The 15,378-nt window shown below is 42.7% G+C and overlaps 1 protein-coding gene across 1 annotated transcript in view; it reads right to left on the bottom strand.

The window, feature by feature from the left end:
* Positions 1-15,378, bottom strand: part of pdia5 (protein disulfide isomerase family A, member 5) — a 151,739-nt gene that overhangs the window by 54,702 nt on the left and 81,659 nt on the right. The window contains exons 12-13 of the mRNA XM_069934790.1: positions 8,711-8,781; positions 8,324-8,487 (exon numbers count right to left, since the gene is read on the bottom strand). Of these exons, the coding sequence (XP_069790891.1) occupies positions 8,324-8,487; positions 8,711-8,781 (235 nt within the window). The remainder of the gene's footprint in view (positions 1-8,323; positions 8,488-8,710; positions 8,782-15,378) is intronic.

The following is a 15,378-nucleotide window of genomic DNA, read 5'->3' on the forward strand; positions in this document are numbered from 1 at the left end:
GCAATGACATGGGTCATCATTGTCATATTAGATTACAATCAATTTTGTTTACAATCCATGTTTTACATCTTTTCTCATTATTGCCTCACTAGGTTCTCAATAATTTCATTTTCAATTTACTTTTAGTGACTCACTTGAGCACCTTTCCCCATGTTCCATTCATTTATTATCTCACTACTTTTACATGACTTTGCAAAGCATTTTCCAAAGGTCAAGTAGAGTCTGGAAATGTACCCTGCCGTCATCCATCTGAAGTTATTTCATGCTAGAGTGCAGTTAGGCTGGGCAATCATAGAACTCGTATAACAGCCATTTATAACAAATAATTATTTGTGCCAGAGGCATGTCAAAATTGAGGATGATATTTTCGGAAGTGAGGATGATTGAATGTTGAGGGGCATGGTGCTAAGATAACAACCTCTCTCAATGCCAGCAAGATGATTGTTGATTTCAGGGGATGGAGTAGAGTGCACACTCCCATCCCCATCAAAGGCGCTGAAGAGCAGATAGCTTTAAGTTCTTAGGAATGAATATCCTTCATGACTTGACCTGGGACAAACACATCAATGCGACAGGCAAGAAAATGCATCAAAGCCTCTACTTTCTGAGAAGACTGAGAGAGTTCGGCATGTCCAACTTCTAGAGGTGCACCATCAGAAGCATACTTTCTGGATGCATCACAGCATGGTACCAGGAGTTGCACTGCTTAAGGTGAGAAAAAGCTAAGGAGGTAGAGAATGCATCTCAGAACATTACAAAAACTTTCCTCCCTTCTATTTAAATTTTTGCTGCCCAATTTACACCCAATTAATCTACGCCACTGGTGCGTTTCAAATGGTGGGAGGAAACCGGAGCCCCTGGGGAAAACCCACGCAGATACAGGGAGAACGTAGACTCCTTACAGAGAGTGTTGGATATAAACCCCGGTCCTAATCGCTGGCGCCGTAAAGCTGTTGCGCTAACCGCTTTGCATTGAGTTAAGGGTAATGTATTAGCATGGATAGGAGGTATTTCTCTTTTTGGCAATCAGTGGTATGTGGAGTGCTACAGGGATTCGTGCTGAGTCCGCAACCATTCACAATATACATTAATGATTTGGAAGAGGGGACCAACTTAGCTTGTCTAGTTTGCTGATTATGTTGAACTGAATGCAAAAGCAAATTGAGTAGAGAAGCATATTCTGCAGAGAGATATCGATGAATTAAGTGAGTGGGCAAGGGTCTGCCAGATGGAGTACAATGATGGTAAATGTGAGGTCATCCACTAGGGAAGAAAAAAGAGAAGATCAGATTAATATTTAAATGGTCAAAGATTGCTGCATGCTGACGTGCAGAGGAGTAGGAGCACTTATGCATGAATTGGTGTTTAGTTACCCTTAACCACCCCATTGCCTAGGAGAGACAGCAAATGTATCGAAGAACCCATAACAACCTGGACACAGTTCTCTATCCACCCATTACAAAGAAGGGTTAAGGATGCAAAAGGATGCATCAAGAAACTTAATGGAATTAAACATGAAAGTGTGCATATGCTGCAATTACAGTATAATACACAAAAGTGTTTCAGAAACTCGGCAGATCACACAGCATCCAAGATATGTAACCAACGTTTCAGGCCTGAGCCTTTCAAAGTATGAGGAAAAAGCAAACAGGCATTCTGAATAAAAGATGAGGGGGGGGGGGAGAGAAGAGGAGGGCAAGGGGAAGAGCGCAGGCCAACAGGCAAGAGATGGATGTTAGGTGGGAGGGCAGAAAAAAATGTGAGAAATGATAGGATGGAGAGGAAAGGGGGTGGGGAGCTGGAGGAAAGGAGACAGGGATAGGGAAAGACCTTGAAGTTGGTTTCTTCCCTACAGCCAGTATGATCCTGAATGAACCCCACAACAGTGCTCTCATGCTGCCCTTGCTTGGTGATAAATTATCTTTCTTATTGTAAACACTGTAAATTGTGCTCTTTAATTGTTGTATTTAAAGTTAGAGATAACCTGTTTGTCTGTACACAAAAGAGCCCATCTCACCCTGCTAGATATTTTCTGGCAAATTAACAAACTACATTACCAATCTTTTTTTCTTTGGCTTGGCTTCGCGGACGAAGATTTATGGAGGGGGTAAATGTCCACGTCAGCTGCAGGCTCGTTTGTGGCTGACAAGTCCGATGCGGGACAGGCAGACACGGTTGCAGCGTGTCTGTCAGCCATTTGCTACATAATCTTATTTCAATTATTTTGCTGGAGATGTAAAGTAGTGGCCAAGCAATGACCATCTTATTCATGCAACATGCTTGCAAAGAATCAGGTCAGTAAACGACATCCCATCACATCAGCTCTCATCGTCAATAGAATCCTCCTCCTGGGAAAGTGGACTGACTTCCACTCATTAATGGGCAATTGAGTCAACAAGAATCACAATATCAGTGATGATGTACAAGATCTGTAAAAATCTCGTTGTTATTCTGGCATGGACATCCATTGGCTACCTGCATACAAATCACCCATTTGATGTTCATACCACGTCAAAATGAACAAGTTTGTTTAATGTGCACAAATGGATCCATTTTACTTCACTCATTTAGCATTCAACACTCACAGCAACACCTGTTTCCGTTTAGTCCTGCTTGGGTCATGCCTCATAGAGAATCTTAAAAGCTCAGGTGAGGAACATTTAGTCTAATACAATTTTGAAAGCTCTTAAAGAGTAATAACAAATTAATCAGAGTCATTCATTCCAGCCTATTCTGTCACTCAATATAATTTTTAAAAATCTTAGCTCAATTTTCTTGGACAATTTCCAGCTTTGTTGATTGTACCTCATACAGGCTGCATGTCGAAATGAGATTGCCTTTCATTCTTCATAACTCAACAGTATTGGCACAGCCTGCTTAATGACTCACTTGAAAACCTGATAATCCAAAGAACAAATGTGATGAAGCGTTGCTTATGCAAATATATCCTTCTTCTAGGAGGACAAACAGACATTGACACAATATTCCAGAGTCAGGGCAGCAGGGCACAAGATAACTCTCCTCTTCTACTGAAATACCTTGCAAGTGCAAATTGGTATTGTCAGGCTTGTGCTTCTGGGACTGTCTTGGCCTGCTGCTCAAGAATATTTTGCCTTAAGCTGGATCAAGAGATGCCTGATGCAGATACTGAATGAGTGTGGCTCAGGGTGGGGATAGAAAAGGCAAATGGATTCTTAGCTCATAGGCAGAGATTAGCATGGAAAACAGCCCCTTTGCCTGTTTTTACACCGATCTTATCTGAAGTCATTCCATTTTTACACTCACCTCGACAAGTTACAGCAGCCATTTGGGTTACTAAACAGCAATTCATGCATACGTGCTCCTGCTCCTCTGCACGTCAGCATGCAGCAATCTTTGACCATTTAAATATTAATTTGATCTTCTCTTTTTCCCTTCCCTAGTGGATGACCTCATATTTACCATCATTGTACTCCATCTGCCAGACCCTTGCCCACTCACTTAATTCATCGATATCTCTCTGCAGAATATGCTTCTCTGCTCAATTTGCTTTTGCACTCAGTTCAACATAATCAGCAAACTAGACAAGCTAAGTTGGTCCCCTCTTCCAAATCATTAATGTATATTGTGAATGGTTGCGGACTCAGCACGAATCCCTGTAGCACTCCACATACCACTGATTGCCAAAAAGAGAATTACCTCCTATCCATGCTAATACATTATCCTTAACTCAATGCATCCTTATCTTTTGGTCAGGTCTTTTATGCAGCATCTTGCCAAGCTCCTCTCTATCCACTGTGCTCATTATATCCTCATAACGAACTCCAGACAACCATGACCTGCCGTTCCTAATCCATATTGTGTCTGCCTGATGAAACAATTTCTATCCAGATGTCTTGCTATTTCTTCCTTATCGACACCTTCAAGCATCATCAACGACTATAGGCATCAAGCTAACTGGCCTCTGGTTATCTGCCTTTTGCCTACTGTTAGGTCTGCTTTGTTCATGAATGAGTGAGACAAACACCAGACTGAGTCGAAATCAGGGTTCTTTGTTCTTTATTACCGGATTGTAACACTTGCAACTAACCATGTTAGTCGGAGAATGCATTCTGCCGTTATCAGCAAAATGGTGATTTTTTATACCCTTGGATACGTGCTTAGAACATCATCATATCATTACTTGTCCAATGACTAAAACTGTTGCTATCCTTTCCCTGCTAGCTTCCTGCCTCTCAATCCATCAATGTCTCTCTTATCTTGTAAGTACAAGGATGCATTCACATCTTGTTACAGCCCTGTACAGGGTAACTCCTTACACATTCCCATCTCATGATGTTTTACCTTACACTACATACTTTTAAAAAAAAATAGTTGTGTGACCTTAGCAATCTTCCAATCTGCTGGGACCTGCCCAGAGTTCAGACAATTTTAATAAATTATCACAAACCTCTCTGCATTCCATCAGGAGCAAGACCCATTCGTTTGCTCAGCACCACATATTTAGTGATTGCGACTGTACAGAGATCCTCACCTCTCCTTGCATCCAAAACATTTCCCTTTGACACATTAGATGCCTCTTCCACCATGAAGAGTGACCAAAATTAGTAGTTCAAAGCCTCATCTATTTCCACATTACCCAATAGTAATTCCCTTTCTCCTCTTCAAAGGGATGTACGATAACTTGAGCACTCTTTTCTATTGCAAAATTATAAAAACCTTTACTCCTTTTATATTTTGTGCTACTTTACTTTCATAATCTATCTTCCTTTTCTTTATTGCTTGTTTTGTTTTTTTTTGTTGCTTTTGAAAGTTTTTCTAATCTTCCAGTTCCCTCGTATACTTGGTGACTTTTTAATTTGATGCCTTCCTTTATTTCCTTAGTTGTCCAAAGCTGGCATTCCTCACCCTCACTATCCTTGCTTTTAATTGGAATATATTTTTTGGAATACTAATTGGAATGTGCATGCAGCAAGGACACACGACACATGTGGAAGGGCATCCGAGGTATCACCAACCACAAGACTATACCATCTAGCCTGTGCTGATGATGCCTCCCCCCCAGATGCAACGAACAACTTCTACACACGTTTTGAGGTGAAAAACGATGTGGCTGCGAAGACCACCTCTCCTCCAAATGATCAGGTGCTTTGACTTTACAGCGGGCAATGTGAGGAGAGGGTTAGGCAAGGTCAACCCACAGAAAGCTGCTGGATCGGATAACATTTCTGGAAGAATACTGAGGGGATCTGCAGGTCAGCTGGCAGATGTTCTTATCAACATCTTTAACATCTCCCTCTGAAGTACCATGGTCCCAATGTGTTTTAAAGCTGTCTCCATTGACCCATGCCGAAGAAGTCGACTGTATCCTGCCTCAATAACTACTGCCCTGTCGCACTCATTTCTACTGTCATGAAGTGCTTCGAGAGGCTCATCATGGAGCACATCAAGCTCCTGTTGCCTCGTCATTAGATCCCCTGCAGTTCACATATAGATTCAACCATGCTATATACAAAGCCACCAACCTCCATTTAGCCTTCACCCACCTGGAAAACAAGGACACGTATGTTCAAATGCTGTTTATTGACTTCAGTTCTGCATTCAATACAATCATACCTCAATGCCTGATAGGGATGTTGAGCCTGCTGGGTCTCAGTACCTCCCTCTGCAATTGGATTCTTGACTTCCTGTCAGGGAGACCTTAGGAAGTCCAGATTGGAAACAGCTTTTCCAAGACCATCACATTAAGCACAGGGGCCCCTCAGGGCTGCGTGCTTAGTCCACTGATAACTGACTCACTCTGCTGACCCAAGACGGTGCAGCAAAACACAGCTCGAACCACATCATCAAGTTCGCTGATGACGTGACCGTGCCAGGCCTGATCAGTAAGAATGATGAGTTAGCAGAGAGATGAGGTGCACTCGCTTATGGAATGGTGCAGAGCCAACAACCTGTATCTGAACTTTAATAAAACAAAAGAGATGGTTGTCAACTTCAGGAGGGCCCGGGGTGGGGGAGGAAATTACTCTCCGCTGACCATTGGCAGCTCTGACATTGAGGTTACTTGGAGGGAACTTGGCGTAGAATCTCACCTGGTCCCTTAACACCAGCTCCATAGCCAAGAAAGCCCAGCAGCACCTCTACAACTCCCACCAGTTAGTTTTTCGCCTCGCAGTATCACCCTAATCTCATTTTCAATTAAGAGCACAACTCCACCACCTTTACTTTCTTGTCTATCCTTCCAAATTACCCAATACCCTAAGATATTTAATTCCCAATTATCTCCACCCTGCAACCATGTTTCTATCAGATGCCTTCCTGCTCTTTGCTTACACCTATAAAGACTCAGGCCTGAAATATCGGTAATATATGTTTTACTCCTATGGACATGGCTAGACTGGCTGAGTTCTTCCAGTATTTCTGTGTTTTTTAGCACTGCGTGGAACCTAGTCTGTTAGATTTTGTAGCAATTTGTCTCCCAAAAAGATTACAAATCAAAATATATGAGCACGACTGTTTCAGAGGTAAATTTTAAGTTCACCTTTATCAGATTCCTCCTTAAATTGCTTTCATTGTACTTTCATTGACTGAGCCCTCAAGAACAGTACAATAAAATAACTAGCTTCCCACGTTCAGCAGAAGAGGGAGAAAATGTCGTGTGTTGGATTTGAATTTCCTACATGTAGCCGCTCAGGGAATTCAATGAAACAATTCTCCAAGCCAGCTGCAGCTTATGGTTATACCTTCAATAAATCAACACTTACACATATTTCTAAAACTCATGAAGAGTGTGAGACACAATGTAAGGTACCAAGAGAATTAATTTTTCACACATTTACTGCACAACTCATCGACTTGCAGAGTCTCCTTCCTTTCTAGTAATGCAATTTAATTAAATATTTGAGGCACTGAGAATTCATTCCCCATCCTTTGTCATCAAAATGTCAAATTAAAAGTAATTAGTTTCACTGTGACTCCTGGTGAGCGACAATGAGTCTGACAGAGACGCTCAGCTGCAGTCCAGCGCGGAAGCATTTCAGCTGACTGATTTCAAGCAGTATCAAATACTACAGACAGCTGAGAAGAAGGCAGAGCAAATCAGTGATGAAGTTGCTGGCCTGAGTTCAGAGAATGTAGGACAATACCTTAATTTAAAAAAATGAATACTCTCCCAGTCAGCCGCTCACTATGTTTGAAACTTTATTGGGTGTGTATACAATCTTACACTGGGTCCTGTGAACCCATCACTGAAGATCAAGAGGTTTGAAATTTTATGTAATGGGAAATCGTGTCTTGTGTGGAAAAGTAGCAGCCTGCTGCTGGCAGGATACTGAAACATAGAGCCGCATGTTCACAAGAAAACACATTTTATTTTGATGAAACCATTCAGAAAAATGTAGTAAAGCCAAGCCACCTTCAAAACAAAATGCAAGTTGCAGTTTCCTCTTGAAGGACAAGCATTTAAAATCAGGAAGTTGGACACATTCCCTTCCTGAGCACACTCAATTTCACATACAAATGTCCATCTCAGAGATAACATTTGGGGTGTAGGCAGTGATGGCAATTCAGTGAATTCTACAGCTCATTGTGCCTGTAATAGTTTTTTTTTCCAAATTGCAGTTATTAACTCCAATGCACTTCAGGTACCCATCACCTAACTCTGACATCTCCCTAAACTTTCCTCCGCTCATTTCAAACAGATGTCCTCTGGTATTTGCTATTGTTGTCCCAGGAAAAAGGTGCTAGCTGTCCATCCTATCAAAGCTCCTCATAATCTTATATTAAGCCTCCAATAAGTTACATCTCATTCTTTGTTGCTTCAAACAGAGAAGCCCCAGCTCTGTCAACTTTGCTTCATAAGACATATTCTCCAATCCACATAACATCCTGGTAAATCTCTTCTGCGCCCTCTCCAAAGCATCCCTCTCATACTGAGGTGGCCAGAACTGAACGCAATACTCCAAGTGTGGTCTAACCAGATTTTTCTATCTCTAATCTTTCTTCACTCATTCTAAAAGATTCTAACTTCTTTGGTATTGTCATTTGATAATCACTTTTCTGAAACCTCTTGGAACTTGTTTTATTCCTTTAAAGGCATTCCATGAAAGCAAATGGTGGTTAAATGTACTTCTTCTGTGACTATAAGCAGACCATTTTCTGAAGCAAGAAATCCAGGGTCAATAACAATGATCAAACACAAGGCTGCCCTCTCTAACCAATCACTGTGGCTTGACGATCCTTGGTAAGTCAAGCCAAATATTTTATCTTGCACTATGAGCTTTGGCCTTTCATGCAAGTAATTTAGAACCCTAGACTATAATGTTCAGTTGTCAACAATACGTACTTGTGGAGCCATTCAATGATTTTGTCCTTGGTCCGCAGATGTGGAAGTGTCCACTTCTCTTCTGTATTTTCAAAATACTTGAGTGTTGGGAAACCAGTGATTTGATACTTTTCTCCCAAGTTCTTGTGAGTTGTCACATCAACAGCAGCCAACACACCTGGGCTCTAGGATGACAATGGAAAACAGTGACTGGAAGTGGGGGAAGAGGGCAAGGAGGGTGGAAACAGAAAAGGAAGAAAAAAGGGGGGAATTAAACAAGTATCTCAAATTTTGAAAGAGATCAAAGCAACGGGATAACTATATCTCTTTTTTTGGGTGTATCATTTAATTACCACAAATCTGGCTGAACAGCAGCAGTGTTAGGAAGGAATAGAAACACTTCCTTACATTACTGTCATTATTTAACAATTCAGCAGCTTCTTCATAGTCTGGCTTCATCTTCTTACAATGTCCACACCCTGCATTGGAAACAAAACTAAAATTACACTCATTTACTATTTAGAAACATTGAGTTACACTATAACAACTGCCAAAAGATCCGTCTGCATTATTAATAAAACCACATTTTTTGCACAGATCTCAACTGTGAATATTTATCTGTCCTTTTATATTTATTGTTTCTGTCTCATAACATTTGTGGTCATTAATTTATTCTGTTGTAGTTGGTGTATCTTGAGTGCCTGTGTGGCTGTTTGCTATCTTCTGCAGGAGCAGGTTGATGGGTCTAGGCAAAATAATACTTTGGCACGCATTGGATGTGTCAAAGGGCAGGTTCCTGTGCTGTTGAGTTCAATGGTTCAAGCCTAATTAGTGTTGCTGTTTAATATCACATCCTTCCTGTAGTGTGGTGACTAAAATTTGCAATATTTCTTTGCACTATAGAGAGACCCTCCACAGAAGGTACACTGTTGATGTGAGCAGTGAGGCTGGTCCGATTTGCCTGTGTTGAGCCAATGTCCCTCTAAATCTTGACTATCCATTCATCTGTTTAAATGTCCTTTAAACGTTACAATTGTACCTGCATCTACCACCTTGTTTCATATATCCATCACTTACTGTGTGGAAAATTTTGCCCCTTTAAATCTTTCCATTCTCATCTTAAATCGATGCTCTACCCAGGAAAAGAGACCATGACTAGTTAGATTGTCTATTAATTTCAGTAAATCACTTTGAGGTCTCCGCTCAGTCTCTCAGCTCCAGGGAGTAGAGTCCCAGCCTATCTTGCTTCTCCTTATAATTTCAAGCCTGCCTGTTCTGATTACATTCATGTGAATCTTTTCTTCACCTTTACCAGCTTAATTCTTTCTTTTCAGATGCAAGGATCGACAATGAGATAGACAACAGACTCGCCAAGGCAAATAGCGCCTTTGGAAGACTACACAAAAGAGTCTGGAAAAACAACCAACTGAAAAACCTCACAAAGATAAGCGTATACAGAGCCGTTGTCATACCCACACTCCTGTTCGGCTCCGAATCATGGGTCCTCTACCGGCACCACCTACGGCTCCTAGAACGCTTCCACCAGCGTTGTCTCCGCTCCATCCTCAACATCCATTGGAGCGCTCACACCCCTAACGTCGAGGTACTCGAGATGGCAGAGGTCGACAGCATCGAGTCCACGCTGCTGAAGATCCAGCTGCGCTGGATGGGTCACGTCTCCAGAATGGAGGACCATCGCCTTCCCAAGATCGTATTATATGGCGAGCACTCCACTGGCCACCGTGACAGAGGTGCACCAAAGAAAAGGTACAAGGACTGCCTAAAGAAATCTCTTGGTGCCTGCCACATTGACCACCGCCAGTGGGCTGATAACGCCTCAAACCGTGCATCTTGGCGCCTCACAGTTTGGCGGGCAGCAGCCTCCTTTGAAGAAGACCGCAGAGCCCACCTCACTGACAAAAGGCAAAGGAGGAAAAACCCAACACCCAACCCCAACCAACCAATTTTCCCTTGCAACCGCTGCAATCGTGTCTGCCTGTCCCGCATCGGACTGGTCAGCCACAAACGAGCCTGCAGCTGACGTGGACTTTTTACCCCCTCCATAAATCTTCGTCCGCGAAGCCAAGCCAAAGAAAGAAAGAAAGAAATCTGTGCACAATATTCCAAATATGATCTCACAATTATCTTGTACCATTGTAATGGGATGCCCCAACTCCAACACCCAATGCCCTGACTGATGAAGGCAAGCATGCCAAATGCATTCTTCACCATCCAGTCCAACCCTAAAATGGATAGATCAGTACTTTCTAAAATCCTTTAAAATGCAATAAAAAAGTAACATCAATAATAGTGAAATTTCCATAACACTTAAATGTGGAAAGAAATCTTGTCAAATCTACACTATGTGTGTATCCAAACCCAGCAGTTTCTCTTTCCTGCTCCCACAAATAATTTTCTTTAGTACAATTCTCCGGATACAGGAAATAACTGCTCAACTTGTCAACTGCACCCAGATCCCACGCATGGAAAATCAAAACAGTGAAGACCGACAAATCGTCCAAGGTGACAAAGAGGTCTATGCCTACAAATCAAAATTCCACAAACAGATAGTAATTGAGAAGTGCCCAAAAATGGTTGACAAATACCTAAATAATTTTCTTCTCAAAATGTGGCCTGGTTACTCTTAACAAATTGAGATACTATTGCCATTTTCTGGAAGTCATCACCATACATTTAGAGCAGTGGTTTTCAAACTGCCCCCCTTAACTCACATTCCACTTTAAGCAATCCTTATGCCATGAGTGTTCTGTGATTGGTAACGGATTGCTTGTGAGTGGGAAGGGAAGGTTAAGAACCTCTGCTCTAGACCCAATGGTTACTGAAATATTTTGCTTGAAAAAATTGTCATTGGCCCATTTCCTTTGGAGTTATGAAACTGTGCATTTAACAAGTCAATTAGGTACGATTAAAACAGTGGTTTTCAAACCTTTTTCTTTCCACTCACATACCATCTTAAGCAATCCCTTACTAACAACAGGGCACTTATGGCTTATGGATTGCTTAAGGTGGAATGTGAGTTTATGGGGCAGTTTGAAAACCACTGATTTAGAGGAACGTAATCTGGAATCCACGCTTTAAATCGAATAAGACAGTATATTGGTTTGTTGAGAACCTTGGCTCTGTGGATTCCCTAGTCACCATCCATTTCAATTCTTCATCCCATTCCCTTGCTGATATGTCGATCCATGGTCTCATGAATTGCCAGTCTGAGACCACTTGCAAATTAGAGGAACAACACCTCATCTTCCGTCTAGGTGCCCTCCAAATAGATGGCATTAAAATAGACTTCTCTAGTTTCTGTTAAAACCCCCCACCCCAATCTTCACCCTCTAATTCTGTCTCTCTCTTTCTTCTCTTTTCCCTCTCTCTCCATTCACAGAGACAAAATCAATTCTCACCTTTCCTCTTATCATATCCTTGTGTATGTTGGTCCGAACTCCTCCCCCACCCAGTATTTAATTTGGATGCCTGTCTGTTCTTTGCTGATACCTTGAAGAGCTGAGGCCTGAAACACTGGTGGTATACCTTTACCTCCTATGGACATTATGAGACCGGCTGAGTTCCTCCAGCATTTCTGTGCATTTTTATTACAATCACAGCAACTGTAAACTTTCATGTTTCACTCATCAGCAGAGAAAGATCCCTCATCATCTTCAAATTTCCAATTTAAATTTTGTTTTAATTTAGACAAACAGCAGGGTAACAGGCTATTTCAACCCACAAGCCTGTGCCGTCCAATTACACCCAATAAACCCACAACCCCGGGTATGTTTTGAACAGTGGGAGAAAACTGGAGCCCTCAGGGAAAATCCATGCAGACACGGGGAGAACATAAAAACTCGCTACTGAGAGCGCAGGATTCAAATCCCTGATCCGATTGCTGGACCGTGGTGCTAACTGCTATAATATCTCACGCCAGAATGGGAAGTGCAACAGTTGGTGGGTTGCGAGCAATGGAGTGACTGGACAAATGATTCAGTGCTTCAGGTCAGCCTTGCCAATAAACTAGACAAAGACAGTTACAAGAATGTAGCTAATCTACATCCAACTCATCAGGGACTATCTGTAATTGACATTTCTTGAATTAAGGACAATTGATTCACAAACAATTACATAATTTGTGGTGTAATTTCATTTCTGCTGTGAGTGGCATGAAATGCCACCAAGGCACTCTGCTCGAGCGATAAGCAGACAGAACATGACAGGGTTAGTCCCCAGCTATTATTTTCATGTTTAATAACTTCCTGTCACTGTGATTGTTACCAGCTGCTGCCTCAGCAATGAGTACAGCTTCTCTACTGCACACCTGTCAACTGCTCAAAAGCAGTCAAGAGAAGCTGGATTTAAAACTTCCATAAAGAGGACAAGGGTTGAAGTATTTTTATTTTAATAGACTGCATATCAGTTGTTTTAAAATACATTCAGCCCACTTGTGAGCAGATTAGAAAAACCATTATACATTGCAATCAAGAGACTACATCTGGTACCCTGAAAGCTATCCATTTGAACTCTGTTCTCTCCATCTCCTGTTCCCCACTTCTTTACCAAATGCCATATTGTACTACAATCACTTGTTCAATATTCTTAATACATCTCCACATTGTACGTTCAGGTCATAACTTGCTACATGATAACATTTAACATGTCTCGTCAACTTATTTTCTTGCCTGTACTCACCTATTACTGACGATCCTTTGGCCCACCCCATATGGAGTTTTTCACCATCTGCTGTTACACAGTACATGTATTACATTTTTCTCTTAACCCATGTGTTCCATAAACAACGCTAGCTTCTTCACACCCTCCACAGGAATGATTTACATCAATTTATTTCACAACACAGTCCTTTAACTCAGAATCATCTGCCAGTTCTTTCCTTCAAAAAGAGGTTCAAAGCCTCTACTTTGCTGAGCGAGTTACAAGTGATTGTAATTTCTTTCTTCATTAGGTGTGGTGATCAGTGGGTTGTTTTCTGCACTCAGATCTGCTTCTTCACAGAGGGCTGTTGATAATCATCATGTTAAATGTGAAATCAAGTGAGTTTTAGACCACGTATAACAAAGTAACTGGGTCACAACTCATAGAATATTTGTTTAAAAAAAGAAATGGCGGCGCTGCTGGAGCTGCTCCATCAGCAGTGATGCCTCTAGAATGGACCTGGGAGAGCAGTTGGCAGAGAGAGCGCTGTACTGGGGAGTCCAATTGCCCAGTCCTAATTTTGATGGCTTCAGTCAGGACTTAAACAGCTTGTTCAATCTTCTTCAGCATGATGCTGAACCAAGCCATGAAAGACCCCAACAATGAAGACGCTGTTTACATCCGGTACCGCACGGATGGCAGTCTCTTCAATCTGAGGCGCCTGCAAGCTCACACCAAGACACAAGAGAAACTTGTCCGTGAACTACTCTTTGCAGATGATGCCGCTTTAGTTGCCCATTCAGAGCCAGCTCTTCAGCGCTTGACGTCCTGCTTTGCGGAAACTGCCAAAATGTTTGGCCTGGAAGTCAGCCTGAAGAAAACTGAGGTCCTCCATCAGCCAGCTCCCCACCATGACTACCAGCCCCCCCACATCTCCATCGGGCACACAAAACTCAAAACGGTCAACCAGTTTACCTATCTCGGCTGCACCATTTCATCAGATGCAAGGATCGACAATGAGATAGACAACAGACTCGCCAAGGCAAATAGCGCCTTTGGAAGACTACACAAAAGAGTCTGGAAAAACAACCAACTGAAAAACCTCACAAAGATAAGCGTATACAGAGCCGTTGTCATACCCACACTCCTGTTCGGCTCCGAATCATGGGTCCTCTACCGGCACCACCTACGGCTCCTAGAACGCTTCCACCAGCGTTGTCTCCGCTCCATCCTCAACATCCATTGGAGCGCTCACACCCCTAACGTCGAGGTACTCGAGATGGCAGAGGTCGACAGCATCGAGTCCACGCTGCTGAAGATCCAGCTGCGCTGGATGGGTCACGTCTCCAGAATGGAGGACCATCGCCTTCCCAAGATCGTATTATATGGCAAGCTCTCCACTGGCCACCGTGACAGAGGTGCACCAAAGAAAGGGTACAAGGACTGCCTAAAGAAATCTCTTGGTGCCTGCCACATTGACCACCGCCAGTGGGCTGATAACGCCTCAAACCGTGCATCTTGGCGCCTCACAGTTTGGCGGGCAGCAGCCTCCTTTGAAGAAGACCGCAGAGCCCACCTCACTGACAAAAGGCAAAGGAGGAAAAACCCAACACCCAACCCCAACCAACCAATTTTCCCTTGCAACCGCTGCAATCGTGTCTGCCTGTCCCGCATCGGACTGGTCAGCCACAAACGAGCCTGCAGCTGACGTGGACTTTTTACCCCCTCCATAAATCTTCGTCCGCGAAGCCAAGCCAAAGAAAGAAAAAAGGAACCAATGATGTTTTTAATTAAAATCCTGCAACTGCAGGGTTCTGTGCCCAAGATGGCGGCGCCTGAGCTGGGAAGTGGCAGGATCTAGGGGAGCAGCAAACATCGGAAACAACTCTACAGGACAGACAGTACTGCAGCAACCCGTGATGGGCTCAGTGGCCAAAAGACCCACACAGGTTGTAGGCTGCTGGAGATTGGCTCGTGGGAACCAGGTATCGGTATCATGATTCAAAAGGGTGCTGAGGGCAAGAAGGGCTCCTGAAGGGCCTCGAGTGCTGAGGGTTTCCTGATCATTTTGGAGATTTGGATCTGAAGCCTGGGTTTCCAATGGATTGAAGCTGCATTTTTATTACAATCAGCTGCAGAGGCTACAGGAGTGTTGGAGGCAAATCCACAGACTTTCAAGGTCTCTGAAGGAACCCTATTTTATTTCGCTTTCTCTTACTATAAAGAGTATCGGGCAATACTAATAGTGACTCTGTCTCCTTTATGGCAAACAAAAGAAAACTGTGTAATATTACATTTTCTGTATTATTACACCACAATAAAGGAATCTTGAAACTGCTGTTTTCCCATGCCATACAATGAGCATCTTAAACTCGGAAGATTGACAATACATAGCAGGGTACAGTTCCTAACCTCTA

This window comes from Narcine bancroftii, chromosome 4, assembly GCF_036971445.1.
Source record: "Narcine bancroftii isolate sNarBan1 chromosome 4, sNarBan1.hap1, whole genome shotgun sequence".
Taxonomy (NCBI): domain Eukaryota; kingdom Metazoa; phylum Chordata; class Chondrichthyes; order Torpediniformes; family Narcinidae; genus Narcine; species Narcine bancroftii.